The sequence below is a fragment of the Plectrocnemia conspersa genome, unplaced genomic scaffold (genome assembly GCF_051122295.1).
Source record: "Plectrocnemia conspersa isolate PC_06_02 unplaced genomic scaffold, ASM5112229v1 ptg000002l, whole genome shotgun sequence".
NCBI classification, from domain to species: domain Eukaryota; kingdom Metazoa; phylum Arthropoda; class Insecta; order Trichoptera; family Polycentropodidae; genus Plectrocnemia; species Plectrocnemia conspersa.
The window spans coordinates 651,701-670,906 of NW_028277166.1; the positions used below are offsets into that span (position 1 = coordinate 651,701).

Here is a 19,206-nt window from a genome sequence, read left to right on the forward strand (position 1 = left end):
CGACAATATAATCCGTTCTGGAGAAAGTGCATTCATCCAAAAAACCTGTTCAAACAAACAAAGTTTTAGGACAAGTGCTCTCATGCCTATAAAACACGACAAAAAACAACACGCGCATGTTGATTTACCTATTTTTTTTAGCACGAAATTGTTTGTAAATATTATTCGGGTAATGAATAGGCAGAAGGTAAATATTCTCACTTCCGGAAGATGTTCTTTTGAAGTATCGCTTCTCACTCCGAGTGAACATATTGCGTGACAAATTGTTTAACGTAAGTGATAAATTGTTTAAGTATAAATAATGCAAGAACGTGAGGTTCAGCGGAGAAGAAAATTATTCGTTTTTTACCTAACGTGTGTTTCAATAATAGTCACGATAATGTATTAATCGGATTAAGTGTTATATAATGATACTAAAATTGAAAATGGTTGTAATTATGTATTAAAATATTGAAAATGTATATGAATTAGTCAAATTAATATTAATTATGTTATTAATCATACAACATAATGAAATTCTTAATATACTAAATTTTGTTCTAATATAAAAGCAAATTTTATCAAAACATTTTAATAATTTAAACAGGCTTCTAATAAAACACCACCAATCTAATAAACATCTGAACTATTTGCCTAACATAGAGGTAGATTAGTTTCAAACCATTATTCATAAAGTTTGTGATTTACTCCAAAGATGTCTATGTTCATAGTTTTATCATAAAAGTAATTTAAAAAAATTGATAATTAATAAAATAATAATAATAAAAATTGATAATTAATAAAATAAAAAGTAACGATATTTAAATTGAAGTCCTCGTGGAAAAATAGAAGAGCACATTTTGTTTTTATCAAATGTGCTGTGAGAGCCTTTTTATTTATTTATTATGGGGAAAATTAGGCGGAACTCTGGTAGCACTGACGTGAAGGCGGCGGAGGGCAGGATATTATTTGGCGGACCTCGACGGGGAGACCACGATTGGTGGTGTCCCGCCCATCGACCACTCATTAATATCATCCATGTAAATACATTGTATTTTTTTAATAAAAATACTACCTACTACAGCGGCTCAATATGTGTGTAATTGCCACCCATAATCACAAAATGTTTTATACTTTTAACGCCTTTGTGACCACCATTTGTGCTATGTAGAAAGAACGAAAAATGTCCAGAGCAAATATTTTTGTAGCAATTATTGACATTCAAACGAAATTGATATCGAGCGGCGTACGAAGAACGGTGGTGGCATACAACATGATATTTTATGAGTATTTTTCTATTCCCCCCTTTATGAGGGCAGAAGGAATTTATCAGGCGTGCAGTGGCAGATTTACTTCGCTAGCGGCCTGAGGCGTTACAAATTTCTGGGGCCCCTTATATAAATATAAATATTCAGAACCCGGTTCTCAACCTACTCCCTTCGCCATTATACATAAAATATTCTATAATTAAGACATATTTGTTATATTGTATTATATATCATTCATAAAATATGATAAAGCTTCTCTTTGTAAGAAATGTTAAATTTAGATTAAGCAATTTTGTATTAACAAATTTATTCGGTAATGATCACGGAAGGTTGGTGCTAGAACATCAGAAATAATAAAAATGTATCATAAAAAATTAACACATAAAAATAAATACTTGTCTCTGAAAAATTAACCATTCGCGAAATTCTTTAGTATCACTAACCTTTAAACGATAAAAAATATTAATTGAAATATTTCTGAAGTATTTCTTATTTTTGTCTTTATATTCTACTTTCAGTGACTTTATATCTCAAATATTGCACAGCTTATTAATTAAAATATGTATTCTACCATTTGATCAAGTACATAGAAAAAATAAGTACAGTGGCCACTTTTAAATGATCCTAAAACAAATTAAATTTTATGCAAAAGAAATTTACTTTATTATAAATATAAAATCCCTAAGACATTTTCACGCAACATTCTCTTATTAACAAAATAAAAATTGCTAATTTCTCCGTTGCCTTTCATGGCTTCTCCATCACTCACCAAATTCTTCCAGATCTACCATTGTTTACAGGTGGGCGATATGGCCCACTTTGAGAACATTGATATTTTATGGTTTAACCTTTCGGTTTATGCGAATTTTGATTTATAAAAGCTTTTTCCATATTTGAAACGTTTTGTCAAAAACATTTTGCTTTCTGGATAAATAAACGAATTTTTCTAGTGTCCCCACCTAGAAAAAGTAATATCTTTATGAGAAGGGGGGGGGGGGAGGTTTAAAATTTAAATATCATATCATATCATTAATTATTTGTAATGATATTTTTTCAACAAGTTAAAAGTACTATTTAATTACATTTTTTTGCTGTAAAATAAAAGAGATAATTTAAAGATCTTTACTAGTACTATTTTAAAAAATAATAGAGATAATTTAAAGATGTTTACTAGTACTATTGAGCGAAGACGATATATTATAAAAAGGTTTTCGGGGATAAAAGTCTTCACAAATAATTATATCGTTGACTTTTGCGGCTTATGCAAATAAACGTTCTCCTATAGATCAATTATAGTTTTTTTATACTAAATCTGCCGATAGGAGGCGTATGAAATACTTTCGACGGCATCGATCGTTTATTCGCCACTCAGAATATTTATGGATTCAAATCTTATAGGCATAGAAAGCTATAATATTAATGAGCTTTATAAATATTCTGAATGACCATTGCCTTCTCGCCTGTTCGCAAGAATATTCACGAGTCGTTTTGTCTCATATCATACTTACATTATATGGATGTTCCGTGTTTTCATTACACTCCGATGAATCTGATATATTTGATTTGAACTATAAATAATGAAAATTTGTTATTAGTAAAATAAAATTTTTGATATTAAAATAAATTTGTTTACTTAATTGAAAAGTCATAATAATTATATTAAGTATTGCCAGCGTACAAGAGTGAAAAAGTCGACCGCAAAGGAACACACTCGACAGCCATATCTTTCAAACGACCGTTCGTTGTCACTTTTGAAAGTAGCGTTCGTTCGCCCGCTCTTCGTTTTCATTCGACGGTTTAATTAGGTGAGATTTTATTCAATGCAAACCGAATAACATCGATCTAATTGTATGAAGTTGAAGTGACGCAGATTTGTTTGCCTTTGTAGAAATGGAGGCCGTTTCTGATCGCGTTGCTCCGTTTATCGAAGACGTTCCTAATAAGTATAAAGAAAAATGCGCCGAAATAACAGAGAAGATGATGTCTCATCCAGCGTACAATAAGGAGTGAGTTTAATTGTATTATATATTTAAATAAGTTGACCAGACGTTCTCTTAAACTAAATATTGTTATTTATTTTTAGTTTGATGTCATTTTTTTATTACTCTTTTTAGATACAGTTGGTCACCTGATGATTTCGATTTGGGTTTCCCAATGGGCAGAGGCAAATTCGGACGCGTTTATTGCGCCAGAGAGAAGCGGTCGGGTCACATTGTCGCTTTGAAGACGCTCTATAAAAAAGAGATTACACAGTATCGCTTAGAGAGGCAGATCTTGAGAGAGATTGAGATTCAATCGCATTTGAAGTAACAATATATTCCTACTACTGTCTTATTGTATTTTTCTAATTGATAATTTTCTAATTAGGCATCCTCATATCTTACGATTGTTGACGTGGTTTCATGACGAAACCAGGATATTCATTGTTTTGGAGTTCGCTCAAGGCGGTGAGCTGTATACGTATCTAAGAAATGCTCCCAACTCGCGCTTTTCAGACAAAATTTCAGCTAAATACACTTATCAGGTAAATGTTTTCTTATATTTTATATGTCACATGTTTTTAATGCATATATTATTACTACATTTAGATCGCTAGCGCGCTTCATTATTGTCATAAGCACAAAGTGATGCACAGAGATTTGAAGCCTGAGAATATTTTAGTGGCCAACGACGGAAACTTGAAGTTAGCCGATTTCGGTTGGTCGGTCCATGCCCCGTCTGACAGGTTATTTTTTAATTCTATTCTACCAAGATTCTATTCTTCCAACAGAAACCTAACATATTTTTGTCATTTTTGCAGACGTAAGACTATGTGCGGCACGGTCGATTATCTGCCTCCAGAAATGGTCCACGGATTAACCTACGATATTTCTGTCGATATTTGGTGTTTAGGCGTCTTGTGCTATGAGTTCCTCGTTGGCAAACCTCCTTTCGAAAGCGAAAATCAATCGCAGACCTACGAAAAGATTAAATCGTTACAAATTACTTATCCTTTGTGCGTTCCCGCCGGAGCTAAAGATTTGATTAGCAAAGTAATAATATTACGCCTCCGTTATAAATATTTCTATATTTTTAATGACTAATTTACGATATTTATTTTAGCTTCTACTGCCGAAAGGTTCGCAGAGATTATCGTTGCCCAAAGTTATGGATCATCCGTGGATCACTAAGTATCGCGACGAACCTATCACTGAAATACAATAACCGAGTATAATTGAGTTATTATGATTAAAAATAAGTATCCCGATATTTCTAATCAATTTAATATGCATTGTATATACATACACGATAACATTTTAATTTTAATTTATTGAAAATAAAATATAATTTATAACGAATAGCCGTATTCTTGTATCCACGATAGGCCATCTTTCGATCCGTTCAAAGGAGTGTATTCCAATCCGACGTATCCTTTATATCCAGACGATTCCAGCAATTCCAGAATGTATTTGTAGTTTATTTCTCCACTCGTGTTCGGCTCGTTTCGGTTTGGAACTTGAGCGATCTTACGAGAGAGCGATGTTATTATGTTCTATTTTTAAAAACGTTCGTTATACAAGAAATATTATGATCGTTACCTGAACGTGGCCAACATACGGGAGAAACTTATTTATGTTGTTAGTGAGATCGCCTTTTATGTGTTGTAGATGGAACAAATCCATCATCAGACGCAGATTAGGACTGTTGATTCGTTTTATTATATCTATAGCTGAAATGTTACAAATTATTGATTGCGAGTCTTGTTACAGACTGTAACGGAGGACAATAATTATGTATTTGCGAGTCTGAATAATTAACGGTTAATCATCTATGTCATGTCCAATATAATTTATATTTTCTGAACCCTTTTTAAGTGACTTTATGATTCAATTTCCACTATTTTATATTATTTTGTTAGTTACTTTTATAAATATGTTACGGTAAATTACTGAAATTCGTTGTAAAATCTGTTAATTCGGCAATGGATTTTAGAAACAATTTTTTGATCCGTCTGCCAGCCACTTGTCGAGTACCCGACTATTGTCAAAGCCCAGACGTGTGAATTATTATCTATTGTATAATACATACATATTTTTTAAAATAAATTAAATAACTTTAATTGCAGCCATCCGTGCTAATAAATAAAATTATATTATATAAAATAATATAATGTTGCGAACGATTTGACAAACTTATTTGACAAAAAACCATTGCCTTATTATGGAAATAATATTTCTGTTAGTGAATATAAACAAGAAACTAAGGCAAGTATTTCCCATAGTGAAAGTGATATTTTGCCTATGAATTTAAATCGTAAACATTTATTTAATGACGACGACGATGATGAATCTGAAAGAAACGTTCATAGATTATTTTAATGCAATTGGGTAAATGTAAATAGTGGCGATGACATTCTGAGATGACAATTTTTCTTAGGGCTATTTAAAAAGCAATATATAAATAGAAACAAAGAGGATTTTTTAAACATGATCGAAAATCATATCTACATATAGAAAATTGCTTCTGAAAAATATCATGCGAAGGACAAATATAACAAAACATCAAGTATGTAAATATGTAAGTAATTATAATGTAAATGCATAAATATAGTTGTGTTTTATATATTGAAGTAATAATAAAAACAGGTGTGCTATTTAACAGGAAATTATTTTGAGAGACATGTACATTTAAATAAATACTTTGTTCCATAAAACGAACTGTTTGTGCATTAATTAGTTGCAGAAAGTTAATCATAAGGTGTTTACTGTTCTGATCAATGCTCACTTGGTACCGCTAGCTCACACCTAATCTGTCCAAAAGTAATGCACAAATTGTTTTATGAAACAATTATTTTATATATTGCTTATTTCAGTTGTTCTCTTAGTTAAATACCAGGTACATCATTTGGAGGGAGGGGGAGGGGGAGGGGGGCATTATGGAAGAAGAAGTAAAGCTTCTCTTACTACCAGCTTAATGCAATTTCTTCATGATTATAAAAGTTTATGAATATTTTGTTAAGAGGCAGAATTTATTGTATCAAAATTAAATATTGAAAAAGTTAAGAGCTCAGGCATTAAAACGTATATTTCCTTATGAAAATAAAGACGAAGGATTAAGCAACGAAGAATATTATTTTAAAATAACTTATTCTTAACTTTAGTACAATGTCTATGCATTTATTTTAATAATTTTTGTTAAAGATGCTGAAATAAATAATGTTTTATAATTACCTTTATCATAAGAATTCATAAAATATTTAGGCACTGTATGATTATTGATTGGTTCGATCAGCCCAATCAAATCGTTCTTCTCGAGTTCGTCGGCGGCGTACTTCAGATTTGATTCGTAAACGCTCCAATGGAGATCGTTAGTAGGTTCGTTAATATTACCAGCCATCACGTGAAGCATCGAGCAGTGTAACGCCTTTGCGTACGTAATGGTTGTACTCAAATTATTCTTGAACTCGTCCTCTTTTCCTGGCACAAACGTGACGCCTAATTCACCTTTGGTCACGTCGCCTAGGAAACAGCTAGTTATAGAAACATACAATAAAAGAAAAAGCTAGTTCATATACCTGTATATAGATTTATCAAGACTTGGTCGATCCCGGCGTTTTCTTTCGCATTAGTGACTTGCTCAACTGTATAACCCGTAGGAAATCCAGTTTCGACTGTTGTAAACCCGGCTTCTTTCGCCAACGCATACCTGTCTATCATGCCAGGCTTCTCCTTGAACATGAAAACGAGATTTGCGCTGAATTTCATGGCGAATCTGTGTATGGCGGTAATAGCGGTGCGACTGTTCAATATGCTTGTCAGAAACATACGAGTGGGTCTGAAACAATAATAAGATAAGTCACATCAAAACCACTCTGAAGTGATAAGTAGACCACAACTTGTGTTTGTTTTGCATTACATAAGTCACTATCTTATCAGTGATGATATTTCATTGTTGAACACTTCAATTTTTAAACTTGACATTTGACGTTTCGATTCGCATGCTCATAAGATAGCAATTGTTGGCCATGACATTTTAAAAATACTGTTCCAATTTTTATTTATTATAGCTTCCTGTTTTTATGACTATTTTTTATTATGACGTTAAAGCATTGAGCAAATAAAACATATATTCATCAGGATTTGACAGTTTTTCTCAAAGTGTCATGATGGAATTTAAAATTATAATTCGAACATTTAATACACATAATAAAAATATATATGTAGTAGTATTATGGCATGCTCATTAAAAATCTGGATTGCTAATGCAAAGGGAGCGTTTGCGATCGCAGACGTCCTAGCCAAAACAGTCAAGAATAGGGGACGCAATTAAGGCTGAAAATCGCCGAGCATCGACGATTTGTTGACCCCAACGCTCTAAAACTTGAAAAAACACTACATCGAGAATGCAATGAATTGTGTTTCAATACTCATAGCAAAACATAACCAAAAATTGACTCGTAATGACTTACTTATTCTTATTCAATGAGACAAAGTGATAAAATTCGGCATTTACTTACGATCCGGAAGTTTTTTTTATATGTGGCAACACTGATGCGAGAAGTTTGTGTGGGGGCGTCATGAGAAAATAAAAACCAATATATAAAACCAAAATCTTATTTTTAAATTTTTTGTCCTTTCTCCAGAGATGGCACTATATTTCCCTCAATTATTTTTTCAAAACGACTTTCTCATAAAATGGTTGACGTCAGTAGACGTCCATAGCACTGGTGGAACATCTTTTAGTTGACGTCAACTGACGTCCGTAACATAGAAAGGGTTAATACAATTCTGATAGAGATTAAATTTTTATTCTAGCCCAAGGCTAATTTAAATTCTAACGATTTAATTCGGTGCCCAGAATTTTTATCTGAATTCTTCACAACAAGGAGTTCTTCACTACGCTGGGATTTTAGATAATCGAAACATATATACGAGATTTTTACTTAAACAAAAAAAATGCCAAACAACTTCAACAAAAGTTAATGAGCGCAATTATGTTGTTTACATTTTTAGCTTTGATTTTTTATTACATTTCACATTAGTAGTTGTTCAAAAGCGAGGAAAGTATTGCGCCTTAATAACATAAGTTACGAAACCAGTTTATTAGAATAAGTAAAAAAACAACAACACAATTCTTACCAATTCCTATTTAATTTTTTCGTATAAAAATAATAATTTAACATGATTAACCTTTCTCATAAATACACACATTATTATATTATGTACAGTCTTAACAATTAACATATTATGTACAAGTTTAATTTAATAATAAACAAAATCAACAACAATACTCTCAGGCAATGAGTAATCTTCAACACCGATCGCGTAGTTTGAGCCTCACTGGAGTTTTTGGTGATAGGATGAATTCGAACTGGATGTCTAATTCACCGTCGAATTCAATGATGAACTCGCGAATTATCTGCATAAATATAAACATATTGATTACATGGTAGAACACGTTGATTTTCAGTTGTATCGTTATTTAATTTAATTTTTGGAAAATTTTTGACAAAATAGTTTCTCCACAGATGTATATATCAGCGCGTTGGTATGCTAACGCGTTTGAAAATATATTCGAACGAATTTCCCCAGAGACGAAATAGCCCGCCAATAAAAAAAATATTATTTATTATGTTCCTGCGTCACATTGTATTTTAAGAATATTTTTTAAAAAGCACTACTTATTGCAATTCTGAAGTGATTATTTATATCAAGCAAGTTACATTTCCTTTGTGATAGATTTGTTTTAAAATGTTTTAGTGGCTTTTAAATTAAGGATAAAAAATATTTAAAATAAGTAGTTTCCTGCTGTGTTTTTACACTTGGATAGATAAGATGTGGGGGAAAAATTTGTGTTTAGATAGATATGCTTTAATAGTACCAGCATATTCTATAGTTATATTGACTTTTTAAAATACCTTCGCTGTTGTCACAACCGTTGCTTGTTCCATGAACCGTTTTCCAGGACACTGCCGTCTGCCGATTCCGAACGGTGCAAAAATACTGGATGTCGTCGCCTGAGTTTCTTTATTCTCGATCCATCGTTCTGGTAGAAACTCTTTGGCTCTGTAGAAGTTCTCGTTATCTTGACAGGCGATTTTAGTGTGACACAATACTTGGGTCTAAAAATTACGATCATATACCATTCATTTTGGTAAAAAATATTATTGCAGAATTATTTACCCCAGCTGGAACGGTGTATCCGCTGAACGTCAAGTCTACTTCGGTCACTCTGCCGATTCCAAACGCCACAGGAATGATTCGGAAGGTCTCCTGCATGCAGGCTTTGGTGTAGGTCATTCTGGATATGTCTAAAGCTGTGATGTGATTAGAATTTGGACAGATCTCCTCTAGTTCCTCGAAAATCTTCTGTTGACACTTCGGGTTTTTGGCTAGCAGGTAAAACATGAACGTGAGACTGTTGCTGAACTGCAAACAAAAAAGAGAATCTGGTCACAAACGATCGCCGAAGATTCGGCAGATAATCGTCGCCAAAAATGCAAAACTACCGTGCTTATTCCGGCGGCGACTAAGTCGATGAGCGTCGATTTTTTTTCCTTTTCGTCCAAATCTGGTTTTTCAACAATCGACATCAAGATGCATTTTAGATCGTCGTGCATGACGTCTGTCGATATTCTCGCATCTTCCACTATTTCTGACATAATACTAAAAAACAAACGTAAATTATTTTCTTGATTCACTTAACTAGAGATATTTTAATGAAGAATTTATAGGGAAAAAGTATAAATATTGATTTAAAATTATTACTAAGATTAAAAAAAAAAACAGTATTAAATCATTCAAATTGCTACAGAGGACGTTGAGGAATCCGTCCTCCACCTTTTTCAGTAAAAGTTTGTGACCATGTTAATGTATAAACAATTATTAAATTTGTTTGTAGTTTCCGTAAGCTTGTAGTACACAGATAGGAACGGCCTTTTGACAAATTTTTCAATACCGAAACACCGATATTTAAGAATTATGAATTTTTGGTGTAGTACAGAAATATTTCAATAAAAAAAATAATACAAAATACTAGCAATAGTATGTTTGTTATAAGCTAATCATTAAAAATAAGTAACTTAAAGCTACACGAAACATAAGAAGGGTATGGTTTATAGACAATGTGCTGTATGTTGTTTTCAAAACGTAAATTATAATAAATAAATACTGAGGGATTAACGCAAAATACCACAAAGAAGCAATTTGGAAGTGTGGTGCTTTGCGGTGTTTTAAAAGTAAAGGTTGTTAATTAACTTTTTATAAAAAAAATGTATAGCACACATTAAAAAGTTACGTTAAGGTTTTATGTATCTCTATTCGCAAACTCATTATTAAATCGCCGCAAAAAAGACTAAAAATATTTGAGAGCTACTACGAAGTTCAATAATGAAAATTATTGAACTTCGCACATATTTTGTATGGAATAATTATTATTAATGTATTTACTCTATTTCATCTACAGCTATGTGTTTTTATGTATTTATTGTCTTATTATTATTTTTATTTTCTATTATCATAAATAAAAGCAATTCCATCCGGAATGGCAGTAAGTATTAGGTAGATTATTGAATATAAAAGTGTGTAATAAGTTTTTAATTTTATACTTTTTTTAAATTTAATATTTATTAAAGATCATTTTTAATCCACTTTTTCTCTACAATTTCTCAAGCGAATTATTTTTTTTATTTAAAAGAAAAACATTTTTTTAATTTAAATTTTATTTGAATTTTTATTACTAATCGTCCGGTAATTTATTAGATTTTTGTAAACAAGCTAGTAAAATATTTTTTAAATCTACTTTTTTATCTAAAATGTAAAAAAAAACATTTTTTTTTAAATTTAATTTTGTTAACCCTATTTCACAATTTTCCTTTTTTCTAAAATTTTTTTAACGGAGCTTCAATATTTTAAATGTTTTGAATAGTCCTCATTTTGAAAAAAGGTGGCGGATCAGACTTTCTAACGAACAATATACTATATTTTTAGAATAAGTTTCATATTATCATTAAAGCTACATTAAGACTAAGACAGTTATTATGTTCTCAAGAACCAACGTAAGCAACCAAATTTATTTCATTTTAATTTATTATTTTAAATGCCTTTTACCTTATCTAAGATTTTTTAGCAAAGATTTTTTAATGGCCGCCATTTTGGAACAAGATGGTTAATCAGGTTTGTTAAAAAACTTAGCCGAGATTTAATTAGTAATATTTAATTATGTATATATAAACATTAAACTTATTCAAAAATATTTTTTTGAAAAAAAATGTTTAAAAATGGCGAATAATTAAAATTAAAAAAATCGTTGCTTCGTTAAACCATAGAAAAAAGTACATAGGTTCTTAATGGAAATTAAAAAATAATAATAATGTTTATTTAAAAATAAAAATATTTTTTTCTAATTTTTAAACCCCTTTACATAAATATATATATTAAAAATCAAAATCCGCAATTCCAACAAGATATTTATTTAAAAAAAAGTTACGCACTTATATATACAGCAATCTATCTAATTCTTGCGACCTTTGTCACACGGAAGTTTTTCGCTGTATTGTATAATTAAAGTAATAATGCAATACCCTTTATTTTTTTAGAATTTATTATTGCGCTGCGCAACGTACAGCTCGAAAAAATATAAGGCAGAACATTTATTAAAACAGCAAGAACTCGAGTACAGTGAGCTCTGTCGTTATGAAATTTTGAGCAGATTTTAATGTCTGAAATTTGTAGATTAATACAACAATTTTAATTATTTATTAGCTATGAAATTTCTGCCTAACATTTTGATATATAAATTAAGTAGTAATGTATTACCGAATTCATCAATTGAAACATTCCCTATTTACAATTAAAAGGATCAATGCACATTACAATCATAAAACAGAGCTAGTTCAACTCGCGATAAAAGCGTTTTAATCGTTAAAGAAAAAATGTTATTTAGTTTTTTATTTTAAAATGAAACACCATAGGAGACTACTAAACGGATTAAGGTGCGCGCTAATAATCATATAGGATTACATATTTTTGCCTTGAGAATGAATAGATTACGCGTTATTTTTGATTTATACTATTATATTATTAAAGTAAGTACGATAAAATTGATTATGGATTACAAGATAAATGACATTGATTGAACAATATTTGAGGATTAAAAGATCAATTAAAATTGGAGATAACCGATTTGAATATTGATAATAGTATCGTATGACGAATCTTAATGATGGCATCAAAGTATGTAATCTAATTTGTACACTGCAAAAGTTTTTCAATATATTTTTTAGATATACTACATTTTGGGAGCAGCTAAAATAGTTAGATTTAGTCGAAAACAAAGACAAAGTAAAAATCAGTTTCATGCGGAGAATAACTATTTCTTATGATCAAATAAATGCGTATATTGTTTATGAGGCATTCGAAATTACTGCCAAAATTACAGAGAATTTGCTGTGTCTATAATTCTTTATGTATTTATATACAGTTTAATGAATATAAAAGTATGTAAATATCAATCGCGTACTGTGAGATACATTTCCTTTCGTTCGCTCGCGTGTTAAGTGACGAGAGTGAGTGAGAGATAAGAGCGTGCGTTACATGCGTTCCGCACGCCCACTTCTTCTCACTCACTCTCGTCACTTAACACGCGAGCGAGCGAAAGGGAATGTATCTCACCGTACGCGCCCGATAATATCTGTTCCTTTATAGCTATCAATCCTTAAGATACAAAGCAATAATAATAATATAATGTTCACCTGTATAGCTGCTCTTCGTTCACAATAAAGTCGTGATATGATTTGGTCTTCATAAAACTCTCCAGATCGCTGGCATAGACACTGTCTCTTTCTGCCTTGAAACGATTGTTCACGGCATGCTCAAGAGCTTGAGCATTGATAGATAATTCGTTATTCATGAATGTCATCCTTTGACCCAATACTAAAGCGCAAGTGGCTGAAAAGTAAAATTAATTTAATAACTAGTTTTAATACCTTTACCTGCAGTTTTTTGTGGTAATCATTTATTTAAGGTTTGATAACTTTTTCTTCATTCATTATCAATTGAATAAAATTAACATACTTCAACTAGCATTCTTTCTTAATTTAAGACTTTATTTAATTTGCTCGTTTTTGAAGGCAATTGGTACAAAGATGAAGAAGGTCGTAAATGTCCTTCTTCAGTTGAAAACAACCACTGAAACATTCAGTAGCTACGATACAGCTACGATAATTCGATTGTATTGTAACGTGCAATAAAAAATAGATTATTTACAAAAGAAAGTGGTCTACATTGAACAAAAATTGAAACACAAAAAAATATACCAAAAATAAGTGATAAACATAACTTACTTTCAAGTCCATATCTTGACGCAAAGTGCTGAAAGAGCTCCACCACGCTGTCTTGATCTCTGTTCATCTTCAGCAGATTCACAAAATCATCTCCGATAATATTTAACTCTGGCAAGAATCTGAGCACAGTCTTAGCGCTATTTAACTCTGAAGTGGTCTTACTTCTTATATTCCACCACATTTCGCCTTGCCTTCATTCCCATAAAGAAAAACATAAGATATTTGAATACTCAACTAAATATTAAGCCAGTTCCATAAGATAAAATCACTCACTCATTGACTATCCCAGCGCTGGCGAACTTTTCCGGTCTTTCCAATCTGTAGTTCTTGATGATATCAGACGCAGGTCTGAAAGGGTAGCGACTTGGGTAGCGAAGAACTTTTTCTATGTCTTCTTTCTTGTATAAACTGATCACTATATGGCCTTTCTGTATCACCTCTCTCACTACGTCTCCATGTCTACGACGTAAATCTGAAAAGCTTGAGCGTTAAAATTTAGGGCGATGGGTACATTTTAGGTAAAGCTGAATAATTATACTAGCTTATATTAGACGTATAGCGTTATATTTGAATGGTGTTGCTGAAGTTCGAAAGAAATCTTATCTGTCGGTAATCTAGTAAAGGATTCGTGGCGGGTCAGATAGTCTTTTACTAGTTCCTACTAGAAGAATGGTAAAAAATAAACTTTCAACTATTTAATTTCATATTTCATAAGTATGGAAAAACTAGGAAAACTATTCAGAAGTGAATGTCATTATACAGTATAAATACCGGCTATTCACATTCTCACGATTTTTTTGTGTGTCAGATAAAGTTTACATATATTAAAGTCTAACTTATTCAATGCTTTTTGTGAACTAATGCATTGCTACATAAAGATTACAAAAATCTTTTGCAATCTTTATGATATCATATTAATAATTTGCTTATAAAAGTAAAATAGTTCTCATTTGAAGCCATATTATTTATGAAAGCATATCCAATACATTTTCACCGGTAGATATATATTTCTACCAGAGAAAATATAGTTGCTCTAAAATGTCTGTGAAACTCATTTGATCTTCTACTGGCAGTAAAATTATATTTATATTAGTGAAAATATAGTTTCACTGAAAAATACACATTCACTGTAACAGTGGCGAGACGCCCTTTTGATATTCAAACATAAACCCTAAACGAGTTAACTAAATTCAACTTGACCTAATGAAAGTTCTAACACTAACAACAGTTTTTGAAAAGTCCAAAATACAAATTAAGTCAACTCATAATAAGCGTGACACTACTTCTGTGCCACGTTTTATCAAGCATTATTAGTCTATAGCATAACCCATTTATCATTTATTGTTTTATTAAAATGCAGGGATCCTTAAACTTATTTTAAAAAAAGAATCAAATATTTTTTTATTAATTTTCAAAACAAGTTGCCGTCTATTGGTATAGCCGTGTAACCACATGGCATGTATAGTGTTAAATTAATTCATTAAGGTTATATTTAATTCATTTGAAATATTATAGTATTTTGTCGAATGATGTTATGTCGCAATTCTGTGAATCTCTAGTCATGTATTATACAATATAAAAACGAGATCATCTATTTGTAAACAAATATAGTTTTATTGATACTAAGCAGTGAAATTGTAATTGTGTTTGATACATTTTAACTGGCGTGGGTTGGTGCAATTATATTTTTACTAGTGATAATATAACTTCAGTGGTAATACATATTCACTGTAGCATATGCATTTTATAAGGATTTTTTTTCAATTTAATTTCATACACAAAAAAATTAAAAATTATTCCAAGTATCGTAAATTACTAAAATGCCTAAAAAATCTTTAGATGTATTAATAATTATATTATCATAAGATTTCACTCGCATTAACCAGCTATAATTTTTACTAAATAGAACAGTTAAATTTGATTTGATATTGATTTTTAAAATATGTAATAACATATTAAGCTGCCCTGAATTGATTACAGAAACACGCGTTGATAAAAAATATTTTGTATTGATAATAGTAATTTCAATTACCGTGTGAATTTCACATTCTCGAGATTACATCGGTTTATGAATCAATACGGTTAGTTGGTTGTAGAAAGATAAAATGAAACTTTTCTCGATTATTTTTTTTTTTATGATAAATATATAATATTTATGTATGCATTATTATAAATACCTAATAATTATATGTTAAATATATTAGTAAAACTTTAAAAATAAATATAATATATTTGTAGTGAAATATCGATCAAGCGTTTTTTAGAAGAAAAAAATAGAAACGACTATCTCTGTCTATCGAAGTGGCACAGAGTCGCTTTTTTTACTGTCTTCGATGTTCTTCGATCTCCTTCTAATATAATATTTAATTGTGATCATTCTTACCTTCGTATACTTCGTGGATCTTTGTGGGTTTATAGCGCCAGATGTAAATCCAATTGGTTCCGATGTAAGGTAACGATATCGGTCCGGGAATTTTCCAGATATCGTTATTCTTGCCTATCTTGGTGATGGAGATGGATTTGATCATCCTCCTGTAGGTGTGCAGTAGGAAGGCGAAAGCTCCCAGCAGCCACAGGGTCATGTTCACCGTCAAGTTGGGCAGCATGTTTTCTAAGGATTTAAAGGGAATATTTGAGTCGGATTATTCCTGGTGATTGTCATTAGGTTGCGTTTTTTATTGTTACCAAGCCGTGTAAGGTCAAGCCTCGAAAAAGCAGACGCGAGTTTAACTTTTTATCATCGGACCGGGTTGCTTTTATAGAACCGGATTTTTTGGTCGATCGTTTTTTCAGAGTGCAAACATATACACGCGGGCACACTCCAGGAAGTGAGTTTTGTATATGAGCGTTTTTTTTCGATTTGTAAATTCCGAGATGTTATCCGAGCTGGTGGTGCGAGGGATTGCAAAGAGCACTGCACTGAGGTACTTGGATGGAGAGTCAAAACAATCTAGATCCAGATTCTTCCCGAAGAATACGAAAAATAAACTTAAGTAACAACATATATAATCCTTCAGATCTATCAAGTTTTACACTGAATTTATAATGAAAAAAATAATGAACTAGATAATTTTTATTCCTGTTGATTAATTAAAAGTGTGGTTAAAATTATTATAAACATTTAAATAATAATTGCAATTGTGTACAAGAGATGTCACTGAATAAAAGTTACTTATTCATTTCATACATATGTATATCTATATATCAATGAAAAAATATTACATCTATCCATTTCTTAAGAAAATTTGTATTCGAGTCTATCTTCAGTAAAGAAGGATTATAAAGAAGATAACACTTTTCAAGGTGTATCATTTTTTAAATATAGATTTCATTGCGAGAAAATTGTTCTTAAATTATTTCATAATTACATTTAATTAATTCTTATAGTTCATTGATATATAGATTAAAATTATGACTTCATAAAGTTGCACAAAAACAGCTACAAAATATAGCTAAAAAGGTTTTTTTACAAAAAATAATAATTAATTGTTTTATTAATTATTATTATTTTTTATGGTAACTTGTGACGCGTAGATAATTATTTTGTTTTAATGACACATACAAATCATCGTTTTTTTCAACTTTTTATTTTACTAAATATAAAAAAAATTAAAAGAATTAATGAATTATATAATACATATTAAAGTTATAAAATGTATTTTTTTTCTTATAAAAAACAGCTACAAAACAATTTTTTTAACAAAATTATAATATTTCATTGCAATAGTTTTTCATAAAAATCGCTACAAAAATATGTTTTAATGTTATCATTTTTTTATTGTAGTAATTATTATTGCATCTAATATTTTTACTACATGTAACGTGTAGCTAATGAGGAAATATTGTCTTTTTAATTTTAACATAAAAATGATTTTATAAAATATTAATATATTTTTATGATGGAGTTGAAGTAAAAGTATTAATGTAGTATATTATATGATTAATATTTTCAATGTATAATGATATTTTTTATTTAATAGTTAAGTATTTTTTATTACTATTGTTGTAGTGAAATAATCAATTGCTATATGTAATTATTTATTTACTAACCTTATTTATAACCACTTTATTATTTTTTAAATATTACTGAGCTTTTGTTGCCATACAGATAAAGTTAAGTTTTTTTCTGTTCAATTTTATAAACATAGTGGGATGTAAATATATCAGAAACAGCAGTTTTAAGGAAATTTATGTATCAAAATATTTATTTATATATCAAAATAATTATTTCATTCAATCATGAAAATGCAAATATAAAGTAATTTTGAGAAAAAATTAAAAAATTGCATATTTCTTTAAAAATAAAATCGCTTATATCTAAAAAAACTTTTATTATATAATATATAAAAAATAATCATTTTATATTTAAATCAATTTATCTTATATTTGATAACATAATAATGTTATCAGAAATGTTGGAGCGAAAACACTTGATTCCATACACTGATTTTTTCCGTCGACGCCCAATCGACCCTAAGCATAGCCATATCGACCATTGTTCTGACTATTAATTTTATTCATAAAATGTTTCACATAATACAAAGACTAATAGCTGGCAATATTCGTCATATTTTTTTTGAACTGAACTCTTGCAACGTCTTAGGCTTAAAAGCTTTAGCCTAGATTCTACACAGACGCGTGCAAAGCGCATCCGCAAAAGTCTATCGGTCAGACCGTTAATTAAAAGTGTGATTCCGCATTCCAACAACTAGGAGTGAAATGGGCACCGACCCTGACACTGGTTCTTTTGCTGTTACATAGAGGGTTTTGCTTTTGCTGCTGTCGCTGACCTCGCGGTAAACACATGTGGCGTGTCGAACGAATTCACTTCTCGTTGCTATTGTTACATAATCGCATCAGCGCGTAATGTGCATATTGTGCAGAGTGTAACATCGACATGTATGTCTTTATCAGCGTTTTTTAGTAGAAAGGATTTTAAGGTCATATCCACAAAAAGTGACTCTGGAAAATATATGTAATCCTAAAATCTTTTTGGAATACAAAAATTTTGGCAATAGTCTGGTCACGTACAAATGGATTATCTTACTCTTAAATATAAATATTATAACAATTAAACTCTATATTGTAATTACAAGTGTGAAACTTCTCGATTAAGTCTTACAAAAAAGGTGTATCGTAATCAGTCAAATTGAATTGCCATTTATTTATTAACGACAATCTAGAGATACAAAATATGTGGCTCGCAACTCTTTTTCATACTTTTTGGTTACATATTATATCATAGATGATTGTTAAGAGGCCGGTGGACGAGACACCACCGGCTGTCGTACTTTGTTTGTCAGTGTCTAGCTCATACCAACCAAATAAATCGACCCCCACAAAATCAACAAACAAAACTGTAAAAAGCGTCTTTGTTAAAATATCTACGATAAAATAGTTTACTGTAAGTAAAATAATCCAAGCCATATTGGCCATTTAATAAAAGCATATTCATGAAATGTGCTAATATTTCTTACGATTGGTTTCAAAATTATTATTGCTAGAATAAGTCATATTTCATTAAAATTCACAGGATGGAAAGCAAAATATAGAACAAGTTTCAGATAAGAAGTCTAGATAAGTATGTATACATCTGATTTCCGGTTGCATTAATAAAAAAAAATATATCCGAAAATA

The 19,206-nt window shown here is 30.5% G+C and overlaps 3 protein-coding genes across 3 annotated transcripts in view; 1 reads left to right on the forward strand and 2 right to left on the reverse strand.

The window, feature by feature from the left end:
- The first annotated feature begins 2,930 nt into the window (after positions 1 to 2,930).
- LOC148237252 (aurora kinase B-like) lies at positions 2,931 to 4,585 on the forward strand. Its single transcript, XM_088206099.1, has 7 exons — positions 2,931 to 3,052; positions 3,136 to 3,253; positions 3,362 to 3,553; positions 3,615 to 3,771; positions 3,836 to 3,972; positions 4,048 to 4,279; positions 4,350 to 4,585. The coding sequence occupies exons 2-7, from the start codon at positions 3,138 to 3,140 to the stop codon at positions 4,449 to 4,451; spliced, it is 936 nt and encodes a 311-aa protein (XP_088062225.1). The 5' UTR covers positions 2,931 to 3,052; positions 3,136 to 3,137; the 3' UTR covers positions 4,452 to 4,585.
- On the reverse strand, positions 4,489 to 7,248 carry Gip (hydroxypyruvate isomerase-like protein Gip). Its single transcript, XM_088206100.1, has 5 exons — positions 7,143 to 7,248; positions 6,802 to 7,061; positions 6,458 to 6,745; positions 4,826 to 4,956; positions 4,489 to 4,752 (listed from the first exon to the last, which is right to left on the reverse strand). The coding sequence occupies exons 2-5, from the start codon at positions 7,049 to 7,051 to the stop codon at positions 4,576 to 4,578; spliced, it is 846 nt and encodes a 281-aa protein (XP_088062226.1). The 5' UTR covers positions 7,052 to 7,061; positions 7,143 to 7,248; the 3' UTR covers positions 4,489 to 4,575.
- A 1,110-nt stretch (positions 7,249 to 8,358) lies between these two features.
- Positions 8,359 to 19,206, reverse strand: part of shd (cytochrome P450 family 24 subfamily A member shade) — a 32,465-nt gene continuing 21,617 nt past the window's right edge. Inside the window, exons 2-9 of the mRNA XM_088203421.1 lie at positions 15,953 to 16,180; positions 13,843 to 14,041; positions 13,570 to 13,760; positions 12,979 to 13,174; positions 9,736 to 9,892; positions 9,410 to 9,655; positions 9,145 to 9,348; positions 8,359 to 8,645 (exon numbers count right to left, since the gene is read on the reverse strand). Of these exons, the coding sequence (XP_088059547.1) occupies positions 8,538 to 8,645; positions 9,145 to 9,348; positions 9,410 to 9,655; positions 9,736 to 9,892; positions 12,979 to 13,174; positions 13,570 to 13,760; positions 13,843 to 14,041; positions 15,953 to 16,175 (1,524 nt within the window). The 5' untranslated portion in view covers positions 16,176 to 16,180 and the 3' untranslated portion in view covers positions 8,359 to 8,537. The remainder of the gene's footprint in view (positions 8,646 to 9,144; positions 9,349 to 9,409; positions 9,656 to 9,735; positions 9,893 to 12,978; positions 13,175 to 13,569; positions 13,761 to 13,842; positions 14,042 to 15,952; positions 16,181 to 19,206) is intronic.

What these genes read in the sequence shown, in the direction of transcription:
- LOC148237252 (XM_088206099.1), top strand. Translation starts at nt 3,138, where the DNA reads ATGGAGGCCGTTTCTGATCGCGTTGCTCCGTTTATCGAAGACGTTCCT. An exon ending in GAGATTCAATCGCATTTGAA is followed by an intron (nt 3,554 to 3,614) that starts GTAACAATATAT and finishes TTTTCTAATTAG; the next exon opens with GCATCCTCATATCTTACGAT. An exon ending in CTAAAGATTTGATTAGCAAA is followed by an intron (nt 4,280 to 4,349) that starts GTAATAATATTA and finishes TATTTATTTTAG; the next exon opens with CTTCTACTGCCGAAAGGTTC.
- Gip (XM_088206100.1), bottom strand. Translation starts at nt 7,051, where the DNA reads ATGTTTCTGACAAGCATATTGAACAGTCGCACCGCTATTACCGCCATA. An exon ending in TATGAATTCTTATGATAAAG is followed by an intron (nt 4,957 to 6,457) that starts GTAATTATAAAA and finishes GTAACATTTCAG; the next exon opens with CTATAGATATAATAAAACGA. An exon ending in CGTATGTTGGCCACGTTCAG is followed by an intron (nt 4,753 to 4,825) that starts GTAACGATCATA and finishes CTCTCTCGTAAG; the next exon opens with ATCGCTCAAGTTCCAAACCG.